We start from the raw sequence: 19,160 nt of genomic DNA, 5'->3' as shown, positions 1-19,160 counted from the left end.
CGGAGTGTGAATCCTGGTTCTGCTCTCTCTGGCTGAGGAACTGGGCAGTTCACTTAGCCTCTCTGGGCCTTGGTTTCCCTATTTGTAAAGTGGGTCTAATAATAGTATCTATTGCCAGGGTCACTGGGAGGATCCGATGAGATGGTCCAGGTAAAGCTCTTAGGACGGAGCCTGGCTCATGCCAAGTGCACATATGTTCAGCACGTGTCAGCTGTCATCTGCCACCTGGCAAACCTGAACCTCTCCCACATGCTCATCTTATTACCCACAACTGCCGCCTTGAAATTACCCATCATGAATGACATACTTTGCTCCTTCTGTGCCTGGCACCTGCGCTATAGAAGTGGAGGGGAGCTACCAACACACGTGATCCTACCTGATGCACAAAAATAACCTCAGTCCCCAACAGCTGACAGGCGCCCTGCTCTCACGTGGATCACCCAATTTAGGCCCTAACACAACTCTGCTTGGTAGGAATTATTTACTCTATTTTACGGTGAAGAATCTGAGAGCCAGAGAAGTTAAATAATTGGGTCAAAGTCACACAGCTAGAAAAGAGCCAAGGTCTGCTGGCCTCTAAAGCTGTGGTCCGACAGCCCACAGCACTGGGAGCCCTAGTCACAGGGCTGCAAGCTCCACAAGAGCCTTGCTCACTGCCCAGGGCCTGGCACATAGTAGGTGCTCAGGAAGTCCCAACTGACTGTGAATTCTGTACAGGTTTCAGTACTCTTTTCGCCATCATTCTTTCCCTGCAAAGTTCCAGAAAGAACTTTGACTTTGAAAGCCCCAGAAAGTAAAATGACGGGGGAGAAGGCCTTCCTGTCCCATGACTGGAAATGGTCTTGGATTTCTAATCACCACCTGAGCTCATGCCCAGGACCCGCTGGAGGCAGGAAGGGTGGGGTGGGGCTGTGCTGGGTCAGGAGAGTTTTGGCCCAGAAGCACCGTGCCTCTCACCAGCCCTGACTCTCTTCAACAGACTACAGATATGACGATGACAACTGCCAGGGAAATGCCAAGGACAGCTGCCATGTTCTCATTCCAGGTTCAGGGTAGGGCCTGTCTCCTTACAAGGCTCAGAGGAGCCCTCTGCCTCCAAGGTCTGACAGCGTCAGCTGGTGCAGACAGGGCCAGAGTTCTTGGAAACAGGCCAGCCATGGTGCCTTGAAATCCCCTCAGTGATGCTGGGGCGAAAGTGCCAGCTCAAGGGAGTGTGCCCTTGCGTGAGGTCATTAATGACATGGGGTCTGCCCATCAGCAAAGGCAGTGCAGTGCTGCGTGTTACCCCGTGTGAGAGGCACGGGGCTGCAAGGGTGCTCCTGGTGGAAGGACTGGCTGGGCACGTGCACGGAGGCTGGATGGCGTGATGAACACTAAGCCCGACTCCAGGGCACCGTTTAGACAGAACACATGGTGGACGGTGCCCTTCCAAGCTGTGCAGTGTTTGGCACTGAGTCAGACAGGCGGGGACAGACTCTCGGTGGTATGATTTCCTTGCATCAACAGGAGTTGCAGATCCTGTTCTAAATTAAGACTCCTTCGCCAGGGTGGGCGGGTGCCAGGGGTGGAGGATCCTTGCTTTCCTGAGCCCCGCCTCCCTCTGCTCCAGCTGGGAGAGTCTGTCCCAGCCTGTTCCTGTTTCCCAGGAAGGGCATCTCACCAAGCACCGTACCTGGGTTGTTTCTCTAGTGTTCTTCTCGGGCTCATGCAACCTAAAAAGGAAAGAGACGCACAGATAAAAATACCCTCACTATCTCCAGTGCTCATGCAAATGGGTAAGAATAACATTTAGGTTCCACTTTCTATATGGGTGGGGGACATGGACGAGCGATTCCCAACAGAAACACAACTGCTTATCACATGTTTGGACCAAAGGGCTTTTCAGCATGTACTACCTTTTTTTCGTTTAACCTACTTTATCATCAAGGATCTTTAAAAATTATAATACTCGGTGCTGGGGAAGGTGCAGTGAAACTGGCAGGTTCACACACTGCTGGTGGGAGGGGCCGACCGACACGTCTTCTGGAAGCCGCTTGGCAAAGTCAAGAGCTTGGAAGTTGTCCTCATCTTTTGACTCATAATCACACACTTGGCCGGGTGGAGGGGGGATTCAAAATATAGAAAAAGCTTTATGCACAGAGGCATTTACCACAGAACGAGATGGGGGAGGAAGGTTTACACCTCACAGCTCCACCAACTGGGACTGGTTAAGGAAATTAGGATAGATTTGTAGATAAAGACTTAAAAGGTTTATGAGGAAGTTTTTTTGTTTTTTTTCTAATTACAAATGATTACATTAAAATGATAGGTATAAAAGCAAAATTCTCTGTGGAATGATTTCAATTATGAAAAATGTGTGGATAACACTGGAAGGAAACATAGTAAAATGTTAACAGCAGGTGTCCTTGGGTGGTATTTTCTCTTCTTTTTAGTTTCCCATGTTTTCCCAATGTTCTATATTATACACATCTAAGTCACCATTAAGAAAGGAAAAGAGAAGGACCAAGTGTTCTGGTTAATCAAAGAAGCCCTTCAAGCACTTGATTCTGTAATTGGAGGCCGTGGCTTGGCTCACTGCAGGGTCACAGTCAAGGTGGTGAGCAAACCAGAGCCACTGGCTCTGCAGGAGTTGTGTAAATTCTCAAGCTGGCCACTCTGGGGATGTTAGCCTGGATCATGTCAGAAATGAGCAATGGGGCTTGGCAGTGGGGTTATTAATGGATTTGGCATGAGCGCTTGGCTCAGAAAGCAGTTCTGGGGCAGGACGGGCCCCACGTGGCCACAGCAACGGCCCTCCAGGAGCAGGGACACCGTCTGGAGGGGACTATCACTCACTCAGCTCCATCCATACCCCTCCTGCTTCCAACGGGTCTGGCTTCCCACTGCCTTCGGTTCAAGTCCAATGCCTCACGCTGCTCGTAAGCCCTGTGCAGTCTGTCCCTGGCTGACCTCCCTAGGGGTCATTCACTCCCTCGCCCTCATTCACCCACTTATTCACTCACCCAATATTTCTCAAGGGCTACTTGATGTGGCCCACTTTACATGTCAACAACAGCCTTGAAGAACCCCCTCAACCACTTTTCCTCTTGGTTAAGCTTTGCTCACCCTTCAAGACTCAACTACGTTGTCACTTCCTTGGGAAGGCTCTGACAGTGCGGGCTGGCTGGGCTGCCCCTCCGTGGCAATTTCAAACTTCTTGCATATTTTCCCACCTGGTTTGTGTGTCTGGCTGTCTGCCATGCTTCTTTACCACATAGTTATGGGTGCTCAAAACTGACTTGGAATGAATGACAATCAGGCTGCCCCAGGGCCTTTGCACACTCATTCCTCCTTGCCTCTTCATCTGATTCACTCCTTCTCTTCCCTCAGAGCTGTTTCACATAGTTCTTTCTCAGGGAAACCTTCACTGAATCCCAAACTCCATTCTCAGAACACTGGGCTCCTCTCTCAGAGCAATTATTACAGAACAGAAGCAGTTATCCATTTTTCACGTCTGTCTCTCCTCCGGTCCCTCCTGTCTCAGTGGATGGCATTGTTGTTACTCATCCCTGTGCTCGGCTAAGGAAGTGGGAATCACCCCTGATTCTCCTCCCTCCTCCTTTAAAACCTGTGTCTAATCCACTGCAAGGTTTGTCGACTCTGCCTCCAAAGTACATATCGAACCCCTCCACTCCGTCATCATCACCATCCAGGTTTTAAATTTCTGAGGAGCCTCTGGCGTCTCTGCTCTATTCCTGCCCTGCCTGCACTCCACTCCCCACATGTAAAATGCATCTGCGATGTCATATCATCTTTCTGCTTAAAACCCTCAACTCCTTCCCACCACACAGTGAAATCCATCTCCGAGTCCTGACTGCCTGGCCTGCGTGATGTGCCCCCACCAAATGCTCTAGTCCTCTGTCTCCGCCCTCGAGCACTCAGCTCTGGCCCCCTTGCCTCCTCCATGGTCTGTGAACACGTCCAACTGCTCCTGCCTCGGGGTCTTGGCACTGGCCACTCCCTCTGCCTGGCCCACTCTTGTCCCCGACAACCCCATGGCTAGAGACTTCTCGCCCCTCAGCTGTCTCCTAAATGTCCCCTCCTTAGATGGCCTTCCCTGACCGCCGACCGCACACCCAACCCCCTGCCCCCCCAACATCTGCTCTGCACCTGACTTTGTGTTATTTAGTCAGTGCCTGCAGCACATCGTGTATTAACCTCCTAGCTTGTTTGGTAACTTGCCTCCCTGTGGACCACTAGCTCCATGTGGGCAGGGACTAGGCCCGTGTCATTCACCGCCGGAGCCCTGACACCTAGTAATGGGCCGGTGCACCGTTAGCATGCCATAGATGTTTGCTGAATGAATGAACATCTCTCCCATGGGATCAAAAGTGCCACGAGACCAGGGTTAGTGTCTTTTTTGCTACTCTTTGCAATCCCCCGGCTTAAGGCCTGGCGCTCAATCCAGATGAATAAATGAAAAGAGTCAGGGAAGCCTTAAATATTCCAAGAATAAATTCAGTGAATGTCTGACAAGTGAACAAATGGCCGACCGAATGAACCCCAGTGCCCAATTAAGGGAGCAGAGCCACATTTTTCTCTCATCTGAGCTGGGGAAGATTACAACGTTCTCCTGTACGTTCCTAACCTAGGGAGTTAGAAATAGCCAGTCCCCCCACTGGCCCTGCAATCTGATGGGCCCTCTGAGCTCAAAGTGGTGGCATTGCCCCCTCCCCTGCTCCGCCCCCTCCCGGGGTGCTGGGTCGTTACCCATGCCAATGTCCTCTGGAAAGCGTCTGATCCCAGTCAGCCTAGCTGAAGCTGGCGGCTGCATGGGAAAGCGCCATTACCGCTCACTAGCTAACGCTTTGGCTTAGAGAGATGAAAGGGAGCAAGTGATCTCACGGCTCCCTCGGTAGGCTCATGCTGGAAAAATAAAAAACAGGCAGAAAACGGTTGGCTTCTCTGGGGAAGAAGAAACAGGCAGCAAGAGGCACTGGATCAGTGATGAAGAGCCTCCGCTGCAGCGTCAGAGAAATCTGGGTCGACTCGTGGTTCAGCACTTACTAACTGCGGGACCTTGGGAAGGTCACACGACTTCTCTGAGCCTCAGTTTCCTCAACCACAACATGGGGACAATAATAAGCTTCTAGAGCAGGGTTTCTCAAAGTCCAGCTCGGAAGCAGCAGCATCAGTGCCACCTGAGAACTTGGTAGGAATACAAATTCCGCATCAGAAACTCAGGGGGTGGGGCCAGTAATCTGCATTTTAACAAGCCCTCCAGGGAATTCTGCTACACACTCAAGTTTCAGAACCTCTGTTGAATTAAACTGGGACAAGAGTAAATCATAGGATTTTTGCAATAATTAAATCACCAATGGGCTAATATAGGTAAAATCATGGATCTGTGCCTGGAACACGGTGAATGCTCAATAAATGTTAGCCGCAGATGCTGTTGTCATTATTATTATTGACACACCCCTTTTCTTCCAGAAATGTACTAATTGAGGAGATGACATGTAAAAAATAGTGACAACAATAAAAACAAAACAAAAAAGAGAGATCCTTCCATATTTGGGGCTGTGAAGCCACCGACAGGGAGAGTTTTAGGGATTCAGGAAGTTAGAGATCGGGGATTGCTGTGGTGGTTTGGGGTGGCATTTGTTCATTCATTTATTCAACAAACCTTTACTGAGCACCCATTCCATTCCGGGCATGGTGCCAAGTTCAGCAGCAATTAGCAGTGAACATGAGGGAAGTAATCCCTGCCTTCGAGAGGGGTGGGTTATACTATGGGGACAAGTGCAGAGACAACTTGGACACACTGGGGTGTCCATCCAGGGGCATCAGGAGAGCTCCCAGGAGGTGCCTCTGTCCCTGGAGGAGGTAACACCCTTGCTGAGCCCAGAAGGAAGAGCAAGAGGTAACCAGGTAAAAGGAGGGGCGCCTACACTAGCTTCCATGTGGCACAACTCCCGGGGGCGCTGTTCAGAGCCGGCCGTGACTGCCGCCCCCTGAAGCTGTGCAGACCCTGGGTGGCTCAGGAGCAGGGGTGGGGAGCACATCTCAGGGAGAGGCCCAGCGCACAGGGCGAGGAGAGCAAGGATGCAGCGTGAGGGAGGAGGTGAAGGGGGGCAGTGTTGGCTGAGCCACGGAATGTGAGCTCCAGGAGTGGCTGGAAGTAGAACTGTCCAGCGCAGCAGGGCTGGACCACGAGGGGCTTGAGGGCCTCAGGAGGGCATCTGGACCACCTCGAGGGCCACAGGGAGCCCCTGAGGGGTTTTAGGCAAAGGACGGAAGCTGAGCCTTGCCCTTCGGTGGGAAGTGTGACAGGTGAAGGCCTGGCAACAGGAAGCACGTTTCCCTGGGGGCAGCGAGGAGCCTGGTTTTGCTGGAGTGGTGGCTCTGCTTGTTCAGGGATGGGGAAGCTGGGAGGCTGGCCAGGGCTCAGAGCAGGAAGCCACCTGTGGAGGTCAGAGCGAAAGCAAGGCTCTCTCCCAAGGGCACCACAGACTCCGGCTGTGGGGCAGGAGGGACACACAGTGCTTCCCAGGGCCCTTCAGACAGGTCAGAGGCTCTTGCTGCGTGCAACCGCAGTGCCTAGTATTTCCCCACTGCATCTGTGGTCCCCAACACAGGACACAGCACCCCTATGCCCCCAAGCTTGGTATTGTCCTTGACCCTACAATCCATCGGCAAGTTCTCTTGGCTCTACCTGTGAAATATATCCAGAATCTGACCATTTCGAAGCCCATCCCATCACCCTGGTCCAGGTCACCACCATCTGCTTGGACAACTGCAGCAGCCTCTTCTCTGGCCTCTCTGCCTCCACCCTCACCTCCTTTACCTTGGTCCACACACAATGGTCAGGGTGATGGCTTTTAAAACAGAGTCAGATCATCTCCCTCCTAAGCCTCCTCATCCAACCGGGAGTAAAACCCTGAGTCCTAACAGCTACAGGCCCTAGATCCCTGGCTTCCCCTCCAGATCCTCAGTTCTGCTTTGCAATTCTGAAATCCACAAAGCTCTAAAAATATCAAAAGATTTTCAAAACCCATTTGCTGGCAAAACCTGTCCCGAACAACATGAAGCTATTTATAGTTTGTATTTATCGTCCTTGGTGTGGACGTTCATGTTTCCATGCAGGTACATTCACGTGGTAGATGATGGGGTGCTGCCTCTACTCTGCTGGGGTGAATGTCAGGGGCCTTCCCTAAAGCTGCAAAGTCTGGATTAGTCACCCATCTGCTGCATGGGCCACAGCTAAGGTATGTGGGCCTGAGCCTCCTGACCTCATCCCTTCCTGTCCCTTCACTCCTTCTGCTCCAACGGCTGGCCTCCCCATCCTCCTGGCACTGCCCACCTTGGGCCTTTGCCTCGCCTGCTCTCTCGCTCAGCATGTGTCTCCTCACAGGTCCCCAGTTCCAAGTCCCTGCTCATATGTCCTCTTCGGAGGAGGCCCTGCCCCTGCCCTCCCTGCCCCCCAGTCTCCATCCCCTTGCTGTGTTTGATTCGTCACCACCTGACGGGGCGTTATACTGTTTTGCCTCCAGGCTTACTGCCTGCTTCTCTCACTGGCATCTGAGCCTCATGAAGGCCCAGACTGACTCTTGTTCACTGCTGTATCCTGAGTGCTCAGAACAGAGCTGGTGCACAGTAGAGACTCAGCAAAAATCACCGATAATGTGAATCAACAAACTAATGTACCATCTGTGATGTAACGTCATCGGCTTAGCTTCTGACCAGGTCACGGGCTTCAGGAGGGCACAGATGCTTCTATCCTACTCATGCCGGCATTGCCAGGGCCGTCTGTGCCAAAGCACTCAATGAATATTTAGTGAACGAAGGAAAGAGCAAAGTATACAATTTGGATTCGGGGGCAGAATGTGCAGGAGTTTTCTGTCACAGTCCAAATGGGATTTGATAAGGGTCTCACTGTCTGTGGACAGCAAGCAAGAAATCAGTGCCTCTGTGTGCAGAAATCCCCTCAAATCCCCTCATTTGAGATAGTAATTAAAGATGGATCTGGTGAGAAGAGCTTATAAAGGAAAGAAAGAGTTGACTGGCGCAGTGGGTGTGCATTATGCTTTGCAGTTTTGGAGTCAAACAACAAAATAACTACAAAAGCGCCCTAGCCCAGGGATGCACTTACCTTGTAGAAGACGTGGAGCCCTTGGCTGAAAGAGAGAAGAAACAAAAGCCAGTTATTTAACCTAGAAACACACTTTTCTCACGTAACTTTGTGTGTGTGTGGGGGGGGGGGGCGGAGACAGAGGTTTACCTCCAAGGATGTTGGGAGGAATTATTGAAATCACCTCTAAACCACAGGAAACCCCATGTCCACCCCACTGGGGTGGGCGGCCCATTATTTTCCATGGAGGAAGACCAGTGAGCTGGGCCTTCCTGCTTTCCCATCTCTGGGAATTGCCAAAGGTCAGATCCCAAAGCAGCCTTCAGCCTGGGAGGGGTCAACCGCCCTACCTCTGTCTGAGCCTCACTTCCATCCATCACACACCTTACCAGAGACCCTACAGCAAGCCTGGGTCCCCATCAGGGCCCTTCACTGCTGGAGAACAGGTTTTAGCAGGTCTGCTAGGTAGGGGAGTAAATGGGAATCCCACTTCTGCCACCGACTCACTTGCTGTGTGACCCTCTGTGGGTCATTTTCCCTCTCTGAGCTTGTGGGCTGGACATTCATTTTCATCTCACCACTTTCCAAAAAAGGACCTTGGGAGGAAAGAAAGGGTCCATCTTGCTCAGAGATTTTAAGCCTGTGATATGGGGCATCCCACAGAGAAGCCACTGGGGCTCAGCCACCAGTTGACTCTCATTTTGCTGTAAAACTGTAATTAAAAAGCAACACACACAGGCAAATGTGCTCTGCACCACATTTTAACAGGCTGGAGGCTGCCACAATGCAAGAATTCTCACTGCCAGATTAACGCTTGGTGCCTGGGCATGTACTGGATTTTTAGGTGAGTGACACCAGTTAGATGCTGCAGCTCAGCATCTAACATTTGAATGGAAGATGATGGGTTGCCAAGTGCTGGGTCATGAGTCATCTCAGGGAGTCCAGTGATGGGACCAATCATCTCCACTTTATACCAAGGACACTGGATGACTCCCTAAGGTCACACAACTGGTAAGTGATAGAGTTGAAATTAGGATATTTCACTGTGAGTATGAGGTAGAGGATGGCAGATACCTCCAGGGACCAATGAGGGAGAAGGGGTGTCTCATTAGGATGGAGGTGAAGTGTAGAGTAGTCTCAAACAAAGTCCCTGGAGACCCACTGTCCAGGTGTGAATCCTGGCCTCAGCACTCACCAGTTGCGAGACCCTGAGCAAGTTTTATAACTTTCCCATGCCTCAGTTTCCTCATCTGTAAAGTGGGGTTAGGTCTGTGAACAGTGCCTGGCACATCAGAACATCTGACTGAGGGCCAGTTGTCACTGTCTCTAGAGCCTATGTGTGAGAGCTGGGCTCTGCACACAAGCAGATGCACCACTCAGGGCTGGGTGGCCTTCACCAGCATCTGCAGTTCTTCAGCCCCCTCCCCCTCCGGAACACTGGGTCACTGATGCCCAGGCCCATGGTAATGAGCTCACATGTGCCGGAGCCTGATGTGGTGGCCAGGGATGAGGCTCCAAAGGGGACTGGGACACGAGCGGACACCGTGAACACTCCATCCAAGGGCTGGCTTGTCACTCTTGGTGGGCAATGGACCCTGCTTCCCCACCTGAGGAGGAGTCCTTCCTGTGCGGGGGCTCCAGGAATGTTAGGGAAACCACCCTGTAGATCATCTGCCAGAAGCTCTTCTGGATTCCAGAGATGCGGGCCCTGACACTAGCCCTCCTGGACGGGAGCTGGAGGCTCAGGCAGTGTCTCAGAGCTGAATCCCTCCAGCCAGCCCAGCGGGGAGGGAAACTTGGGGACCAGAGGAAAGGGGGTGCAGGAGGGGTGTGTGGCTGATGCACAACATGCCTGTTGAGCTCTGCCTGGAGGTCTGGGTGCAGAAGCACAGCTCGGGACCACACTTTGCACTTTATAAGCTGCGGCATGTGGTGGGTCAAAACCAGCATTTTTAAAAGAATATAGTACAAAATATGACAAAAAGGAAAATATCAGAGTTCCAATTTTATAGATGGGGTGTGTGTGCATTGGGTTGAGACATGAAATGTATTTCTATCACTTGTAGCCAAAAAAGTTTCAGAAACACTGGCTTAAAATAGTCTCCTTCAAGAGTGGGAAAGAGAACATGTATCTTTTTAGGTCTGAGAATGTGTCAGAGCTGCTGTTTCACATAAGCTTATTTGTTTCATAACTATCCTCCAAGGCAGGCACTGCCACACCCATTTTACAGGTGAGGAAATGGAGGCTCGTGGAGGCCAAATTGTTTAGGGCATAAAACAAGGGTCTGGAACCCTAGTTTGTCTGACTCCAAAGTCAGAGGTCTGGCTACAGCAACAACTACACACACACACACACACACACACACACACACACACACGCTTGCCCACGCACATGCATGAGCATGCAAACAAGGGGACGATGTCCTGGATTTGAACTTATACCCTCCTGCTGCAGTCCAAGGCCACACATCTTGCCACAGTGAAGGGGGCTTTCCAGGGAGGTGGCTCATGTTTCCAGGCTCATGTACAATACTGACGACCGGAGTTAACATTCATTGAGCACTTGCTGTGTGCTGGGCATCTTACTAACATTGTACCCACAGTCAGCCATTTAATCCTCCCAATGGCCTCAGAAGTTGTGGTATTATCCCCACTCCCTTCTAGCCTCCTGCCAGGGTGCTGGGCATGTAACCTGGACAGGTAAGGGGAAAGCAGAAGTCTGCCCGGGGCTCCTGGGAAACACTGTTTCCTCCCTGAGGCCCTCTTGCCACCCTGGCATCTCCCTGCTTGCCACCTTGGTAGTGGTCCCATGAGGATGTGAGGCCTGGAGCAGTGATGGCTGCGGGGGTGCTGACCCACCAAGATTCCAGCCTGGTGAAGGGCCCACACAGCCATGGCACTGCTACCTTTGGACTTCTTGTTACCGGGAGTAACTGGACATCTCTATGGCTTAAACTGCATGAGGCCTCCCCCTCTGGGAAGGACAGCCCAGGGGCAAACTCATGAGGAGGAACTGAGGGATGCACCCACCTTTCTTCTGTCTGATTCGGAGGAGGTAGAGGGCGGCGATCACCAGGGCCACCAGCAGGGCACACACTACGCCCACCACGATGAAGATGCTGTTCCAGTTGTCAGCCTTGTCTAGGACCACACAAAATAGAGGCTTCTTGTAGAAAAATTTAAAACAAAAAAAAAGGAAAACCCACTGCCCCTATTCACCACGAAGCAGGCTTCATTAACTGAAAACATCTGGCTCAGACATTTCAAGCCACATGGGGCACGTCCGTGGGTCTGCACACACCTCTCCTCATGGGTTACCCACCGGCAGTGCAAAAACCGTGCTGAGGTAACGGGGGAAACGCTGCCGTCAGCCTCGGAGAGGCCCAGCTGCAGGGCATGGGCAGGAATCTCCCTCCTGAGGAACAGACATATGTTCCTCCTCATCTAAGTGAGCCGTGGGGTGGCCACACAGGGAGTTCCTAATCGTAGCTGGGGCATCACACAGCGCAGGGGGCAGGGGTGGCGAGGAGTGCTGGACGTGCGTCTGGACATTCAGAGCCCCGAGACTGTGCCCTGGTCCATGCCCAGGGCCTGGGCCTAGGAGCACTGAGCCCAGGACATGGGACACGAAGACAGGGCAGGGGTGGCACCGGGCACAGGCAGGGGACCCCACATGAGGGCACAGTGGGAGGCCAGGAGCAGGTCTCAGACACGTGGGTTCAAATCATTGCCCTCTGTGGTGTGACTTTGAGCAGGTCATTTAAGCCCCCCTCACACACTGGCTTATGTTATTGAGGCCAATAGCAATCTCTACCTCATTGGATAGCTCTGAGGATTACCTCACTAACAAAACCAGCTCGCACATCAACCAGCTAATTCACTCTTTCATCCTTTCTACAAGTATTTCTTGAGTGTCTACTGCATACCCAGACCTGAAGCTATAATGCTGTGACAGCTATGGTCCTAGCAGCTGAGACTCAAAGCTGGGGGGTCACCAGGGTCACCTCCCTCAACATTGCCAGAAGCAGGCAGAGCAGCCCAGAGACAGGCACTGACTGACTTGTCCAAGCTCCCCAGCAAGACTGTGACAGGTGGAGTGGATCCACACAACCTGTCTCCAGGGGCAGGGCTCATCCTGTGAAAACCAGCCATTGGTGGCACCAAAGGGCACTGTGACAGGCCCCAAGGCTTCTTTAGAGCTGTTTCCTTCAAGGATGCACGAAGGAAGGAAATGGACTCTATTCTAATCCATTCCAAGGGTCGCTACATACAAGCATACAGGTGATGGAACATTCCACAGTGGTACCAAAACGCCAACTAGGTGCTGCCATTTTGAAGAAAGAAGGGAGACACATCGACAACAGGTTGGATGGGGGCTGACACCTTTCACTCTCCGAGAAGGGTGGCAGCGTCACCATCACCTTAAATGGGCCTAGAAATGTTCCCTGGGAATCGTCCCACAGAAATAGCTGTGCATGTAACAGAATATGTACAAGGACATTTAGTGCAGCATTGATTTTACTTGAGATAAGCCACAGACACCCTGAAGCCCCCATCCCTACTCCCAGTGGGGCACCCTTGCGATGGCAGCCAGGGAGACAAGGCCCAGGTAAGAAAGAGCAAGCCGGAGGGAGGTGGGCGGACATGGAATGGTGAAAACAACTACTGTTAGTGAAAGAAAGCAAGAGGCAGGACGCTATGGACTGGATGATCTCTCTCCTTCCCTACTTTCTTTCTTTCATGGATATTTATGTCAAAAGATCTGTAAAGAATATACCAAGCTCTAACAAGTGGTCACTCTTGGGGGTGTGGGGTTTAGGGGCGGGAACTCACTCTAAAGTTCTATTTTACATCTATTCACTTCTAGATCATTCTATAAAAAGCATGAATTACTACCTTTAATATTAAAAAAAAGGTAAAGAACTGGGTCAGTTGGAGTGGAGGCCTCACCAAGAGGTTCATCTGCATCCTGGTTCTTCTGGGGAGCAGAGGCCTCCAGGGTGTGGTTTTTGGTGACCGCCGGCTGTCCGTCATGCTCCACCTGGCAGGTGAGCAGCACAGCCTCCCTGTGGGCAGATGAGTTCACCAGGAGCCAGCTCGTCCGGTTAAAGGTCCCGTCCTTGTTCTCTATGAGGGTCGAGGCCATGTCCATTCGGGACACATTTCCATTCTCCAACCAGGTCAGCTGTAGGCGCTGGGGGTAGAACTCGTTCACCTGGCAGGTGACATTCACCTGGTTCCCCGCCAAGGGGTGTTGGGTAATCGTCAAGGTAGGCGGAACTGAAACAGCATAGGCAGAAGCTCTGACCTTATGGAACCAACAGGTCACAGGAGAGGGGCTGGATAACAGCTTCCAGCACAGCAAGGGAGTCACCAGAGGACAGAGCCAGGCATGCAGCAGGTGCTTAAACACCGAGGGTCTCTTTGCATATAAATGAAATCATAAGCACACTGCAGGGTGCACAGTAGGTGCTCAAGGACTGGGCTCCTATTAGGTTAATAATGTGTGCCATCTACAAGCACAGCCCCTGGCATGCAGTTGGAATATAATAACTGCAGCAAAATGTATGAAATCACCAAGCACATAGGGGCCTGGCTTATAGTAGGTGCTCAGTAGTTGGAGAAACTATTGATAAAGTAAAAGAAACTACTTAGCACAGTGCTTGGCACATGATGGGTGCCCACCTGGCAACTGCCGTTAAAACAGTAGTTAGTGCCCAGCTCATCTAGGAGCCTGGTGATGGGGCAGGACTGTCAGGAAGTAGATTCCAGGCAATTTGAGGCCTGGAGCAAGAAGCAGGGAGGAGGAACAGGCTGGGGCCTTGAGGGCAGGTGTGGGCTTAGGCTGGCGTGAGGGGCTTCTACCTCGGATGGTCTCAGACAAGTTGGCTGTCCCACGAAGAGGAGGGTCTCCCTGCAGGGTGATGTGGGTCACCTCGCAGATGACCTGGGAGCGAACATCCCCCGGGGCCAGCACCACCTTGGTTGTGCTGGAGATGCTGTAGGAAACGTTGTTTCCCTCTGGTTCCACGTCGGTCTGGGAGGCTGAGAGCTCATTGCCATTTTTGAACCATTTCAGGGAGATGTTTCTGGGGGAGAACCCGTGGGATTTGCAGGTGAAGCTCACTGTCTGCTCAGGTGTGACCCTCACTGTGGGGCCTGATACCACAGGAGGAGAGGGTTTGGCTACAAAAGGAACATTTATAAATGATGAACATGATTATAATTACCATCCCTAATGATAAAAATGTGACACAGTTAAGAACCACCACACATATTATGTTTTAAATTCTTCAAATAGTTCTGGGAGGGCAGTGTCATCATCCTCATCTAACAGAGGAGACACAGAGGTTCCCAGAGGTGACTCTGAGTCAGGGGCAGGGCTGACATCGAATTCCAGGCCTGAGTTCAAAGTCTACCTTCTTACATCTGCCAGGTGATTTCCCACCAGTTTGGGCAAAGGAACAAAAATACTGATTGGTCTTACTGTCCTATTAACTGTTCCTAGCTGGGCTCCCCCTGGAAAACTTAGGTAAGTTCGGAGAATTGTTTACAGAAGTAAATGCAGGGGAAGCAGGGTCATAGCGGGACCACATGGAAGCTGAACCAGGCTGGCCGTCCAACGAGAGGTGTGGCCATGGCACCTCCCAGCTCCTCGTCTGTGAAAAGGGACAGCAGGCATTACCCTTCCCGGGCTGCAGTGAGGGTTCAATCAGGCAGTGGGAGCATTTTTGCTATGAGTAAAACACAAGATGATTCCCAAAATTAAAGAAACACAGATCCCTCTTTAACCCAGACTGTATTTATATCCAGAGCTGTCCCTTCAGGTATCTATGAATTTACTGCATAGTTTTCATTCTTTCCACAAATATTCCAGTAGGACTAATGTGCCAATCCTTGAATTTGAAAGGAAGGGAGCAAAGGGATGTTTTTCTGAATCTGGGTTCCTCTCCTGGGTCAGTTTTAGGTTGAAACAAAGATCACTCAGTGCTAAGAAACCAAAGGTGGTTAATTTCTTAATTGTTATTAAATCAGAATAGACATAGACACAGGCCTATGAAGCAGCAGAAGCACCTCTTGAGTCCTGAAAATGAACACAAATCAGCAAATCAAAAGTGAGGGCAGGGACTTCCCTAGTGGCGCAGTGGTTAAGAATCCGCCTGCCAATGCAGGGGACACGGGTTCAAGCCCTGAGCCGGGAAGATCCCACATGCCGCGGAGCAACTAGGCCCGTGAGCCACAACTACTGAGCTTGCGCATCTGGAGCCTGTGCTCTGCAACAAGAGAGGCCGCGACAGTGAGAGGCCCGCACACCGCGATTAAGAGTGGCCCCCGGGGCTTCCCTGGTGGCGCAGTGGTTGAGAGTCCACCTGCCGATGCAGGGGACACGGGTTCGTGCCCCGGTCTGGGAGGATCCCACATGCCGCGGAGCGGCTGGGCCCGTGAGCCATGGCCGCTGAGCCTGCGCGTCCAGAGCCTGTGCTCCGCAACGGGAGAGGCCACGGCAGTGAGAGGCCCGCCTATCGCAAAAAAAAAAAAAAAAAGAGGGGCCCCCGCTCGCCGCAACTAGAGAAAGCCCTCGCACAGAAACGAAGACCCAGCACAGCCATAAATAAGTAAATAAATATATATTAAAAAAAAAAAAGCGAGGGCAGTTTCTCCCTGTAGAAGGGTCCTCTAGGGTGTCTCCAAATTGTTTGTTATTACGTAACACCTCCTGTAAAAGTTGGCAGACAGCAACTATTATAAATATTTGCATTTGTAAATATTTAACTTGCTTCCTAAAACTCATCAAACATTTTGAGGACATAGTAAGGAGGTGTTACTTGAATAAATCAAGTCATAAAAACACCAGCATCCTGGACGTAAGTAAAGGGAGCAGATACTGTGATCAGATAGCACTTAGAGAGAGTTTTTGGGAGCCTGGTGCTGGGCTGATTCCTCTAGGAACCTCAGCTCTCTCATTCCCCACATCAGTCCTGAGAGGGAAGCTCGAGAGTGGCCCCATTTATGGGATGAGGCTCAGGGAGGATGCAGCTGGCCAAGGGCACCCAGCGAGGAAAGGTCAGAGCTCATCTCACTGCACACAGGACTGACTGATTTTAGGGTCTCTGATCTTTATTCTTAAGCCTCAGTGTCTGATTCTAGACAAAGTGGATAAAGCACCACTTGGTAAGATGAGTGAGGATGTATGTAAAACACAGAGCCTGGCATATAGTTGCTTAATCAATAATACAATAACATCTTAATCATAAGATCTGGTCATTCCTAGGTCTGAAACTATGTATTTATTCTCTAAGTAAGAAAGCAAAACAAAAGTATTATGGGAAAAAACAAGAAAAGTCTCAAATCTTGTTCTCTGCAGTTGCCATGAAAAATCCACATGAATAAAGGAGTAGGAAACCACCAAATTATGATTCTCTCCCTCTTTTTAAAAATAATCCCCTCAGGGAAAAATTTGGGGGAACTGGCTTTCAAAACACACAAGGGATCATAGGCATTTTCCTGCAGGTCAGCTCTTTACAGAAGCTGGAAGCATTTTGAAAGGAGGGAACACGTTAGACTTGGTCAGTGTCACTGTGGTGTACTGAGGCAGGAGGGCTCTGGGCTGAGCAGGGAGGGTCTACAGGGATTCTAGCACCTGTTTACAAACACACACACACACACACACACACACACACACACACACACACGTGTTTAAAATATCGGAAAGTTTCCCCAGAGATGAAGCTCGGGTCTGAACAGGGTGGTCTGAGTGGACAGGAAGCCCCTCTCAGCCCAGATGAGCTCACCGGGGAGGTGTCTCTGCCTCTCCACTCAGGCTGACTTCTTTGGGCCTCCTAAAAGCTGTCACTGTCCTGGACTATTCTGAAGCACCCACACCCGGAAGAACTGTTCTTACAACTCAGGCACCACGGGGGACCCACCTTTGTCAGGGAAAAACCATAGCCTTCCCTCTGTGACCTCAGAGAACACGTGACTCAGGGCTCCTCTGCCCGGGCTGGGCACCAGCATCCTCTGCAGGAGTTAAAACACTCACCTGCCCAGGCCCACATCTGGCCAATTAAATCAGAATTTCTAGGGTGGGGATAGGGTCTGGGGAGCTCTTCACCGTCTCCCAGGTGATTCCAATGAGCAGCTGAGGTTGAAAGGCACCCAGCCCCACCCCAACTCCAGTAGTACTTAGTCCTGGAGGGAAAGTGACCCATCCGAGGTCCTCTGGCTCCGGCACATCAGAGCTCACGTTGGTGGAACACGTTCCGGGTGCCAGGCTCTGCTCTAAGCTCTTGACATGTACCCTTCATTCAGTCCCTGCAGCAGCTCTGTAAGGGCAGTGCTGTCACTGATGGACGAGGACATTGAGCCCCAGTGTGGGGAGGGACTCGTCAGAGGTCCCAGAGCCGGGACGGGGCAGAGCTGGGATGGAGGCCCAGGCAGCGGGGGCTCGGCCCAGGCTCTCAACCGCTGTGCACTGAGCTCAGTGACACCCAACCCACTCCATCCAGGGCTTCCCTGATCCTCTTCAGTCATCACAGACCCCTGAAAGGCAGCATGATTACCACCATTGCACAGATGGGGAAACTGAGGACTAGAGGGAACTGAGATATGCCCAAGATCACACAGCCTGGGAGGCCAGCACCATCGCTCCCTGAGGGGCTGTCCTGTCACCAGGTCGTTGTACCCTCAGGACATCCTGCAAAGGCTGTGTGATTATCCTCTTTCTACACGTGAGGAAATGGGGCCCAGTACAGGGAACTGGGTCACAGCCTTGAAAAAACACCTCGACTGGGGGGCCCCTACTCTGTGCTGGTGATTTAGACAGAGCACCTCAAATCCTTCCAACACTCCTGAAAGGAGACCATGATGATCACCGTTTTACAGATGAGAAAACTGAGGCTGAGAGAAATGAAGGGACTGTCTCCTCACCTGCCCACTGTGTCCCAGAAGTGTTTCCTGTCGCCTCCAAGCTTTCATGGCCATCAGCAGAGCAAGCACCCCACCTTCACAAGCCCCCACACTGACCACCACCCTCCCCTTTTCCCTCTGAGATTCTTGACTTCAAGCAACTACAGGGAGGAGTGGCCTCTGAGTGCCCAGGCCTGGGGACCCTGTAGCAACAAGGGAAGACACGGGCCCCTGACACCTGAGTCTAGAATATGAACTCTTGCTCACGCGGGGCCCCCAGCGCCCTCTAGGGAGCACCTCCCCCTCCTCATCCTCGGCCTGCAGAGCCAGGAATGGGCGTGCATGGTGCTGCTGGGACTGCACTGGCCCCTCTCTGTGCTGTCCACGCTACCCTTCCCGGAGCTGCTCCCCCATGAGGCCTAGTGAAGGAGCAAGATGGCAACAATGGTGGAAAAAAGATTCCTGGTGCTTTTAAGTGTGTCTTTAGGAACATGTTCAGGACATCACGAGACAATGTAGTATCTGTCTGATCTGGTTGTAAAGGTAGTCCTGCCTCTCACACAGGACTTTTTCTCATAGTTATTACTGAAGAACAGAACAATACAGGATTTTATAGGAGAGGGTTGAAGCTTTCTCTACACTTTGACAAGCACAGAGTGGGTGCAGAGAGCAGGGTGTGCGTCAGGATGCTGGGGGTTCAGTCTTGGCTCCCCTACCTGCTCAGCAGCCACATCCCTTTCTGAGCCTCAGTGTCCTTATCTGTAGAAGGGAAAACAGACAGCCTTTCCTTCTGAGCACTGGTTATAGGGAGAAAAGGCCATGAGGAAGATTCAGCGTCTGTCAGGCTGCTGTTCCCTGGTCCCCTCCCCTCGCTCCCTTCTCATCCAGGGAATCCTCTGGGCAGGCGGCCTGGGGAAGAGGACGAGCAGCCTCCTGGGAGGCAGCAGATCTGAGTGGTGGTGGTGGAGCCACTTACTAGCTGAGATTGGCTGAGCAAGGGAACCACCATCTGGGAAGTTTAGTAATAGCTGCAAAGTCAGGATAAAGGCACCTTCCCTATGTCCAGGGGTAATGGGGAGATTCGATTGCTACCACATCTAGGAGGGAAATTTGGTAATATCCACACGAATTAAAATACACATAG

At 51.6% G+C, this 19,160-nt stretch overlaps 1 protein-coding gene across 2 annotated transcripts in view; it reads right to left on the bottom strand.

Annotated features, from left to right (window-relative positions):
* Positions 1-19,160, bottom strand: part of LOC103070322 (tyrosine-protein phosphatase non-receptor type substrate 1) — a 42,923-nt gene that overhangs the window by 3,228 nt on the left and 20,535 nt on the right. The window contains exons 4-8 of one of the 2 annotated variants that reach the window (XR_457094.1): positions 13,976-14,296; positions 13,061-13,390; positions 11,141-11,246; positions 8,132-8,156; positions 1,673-1,712 (exon numbers count right to left, since the gene is read on the bottom strand). Coding sequence is in view for 1 of the 2 variants with exons in the window: in XM_007465376.1 (XP_007465438.1) it covers positions 1,673-1,712; positions 8,132-8,156 (65 nt within the window). In the remaining variant the exon portion in view is untranslated. The remainder of the gene's footprint in view (positions 1-1,672; positions 1,713-8,131; positions 8,157-11,140; positions 11,247-13,060; positions 13,391-13,975; positions 14,297-19,160) is intronic. The other variant, XM_007465376.1, reaches the window with a different exon arrangement.

The sequence above is a fragment of the Lipotes vexillifer genome, unplaced genomic scaffold, assembly GCF_000442215.2.
Source record: "Lipotes vexillifer unplaced genomic scaffold, Lipotes_vexillifer_v1.1 scaffold875, whole genome shotgun sequence".
In the NCBI taxonomy this organism is placed as follows: domain Eukaryota; kingdom Metazoa; phylum Chordata; class Mammalia; order Artiodactyla; family Lipotidae; genus Lipotes; species Lipotes vexillifer.
This window is presented reverse-complemented; position numbering and strand designations above follow the sequence as displayed.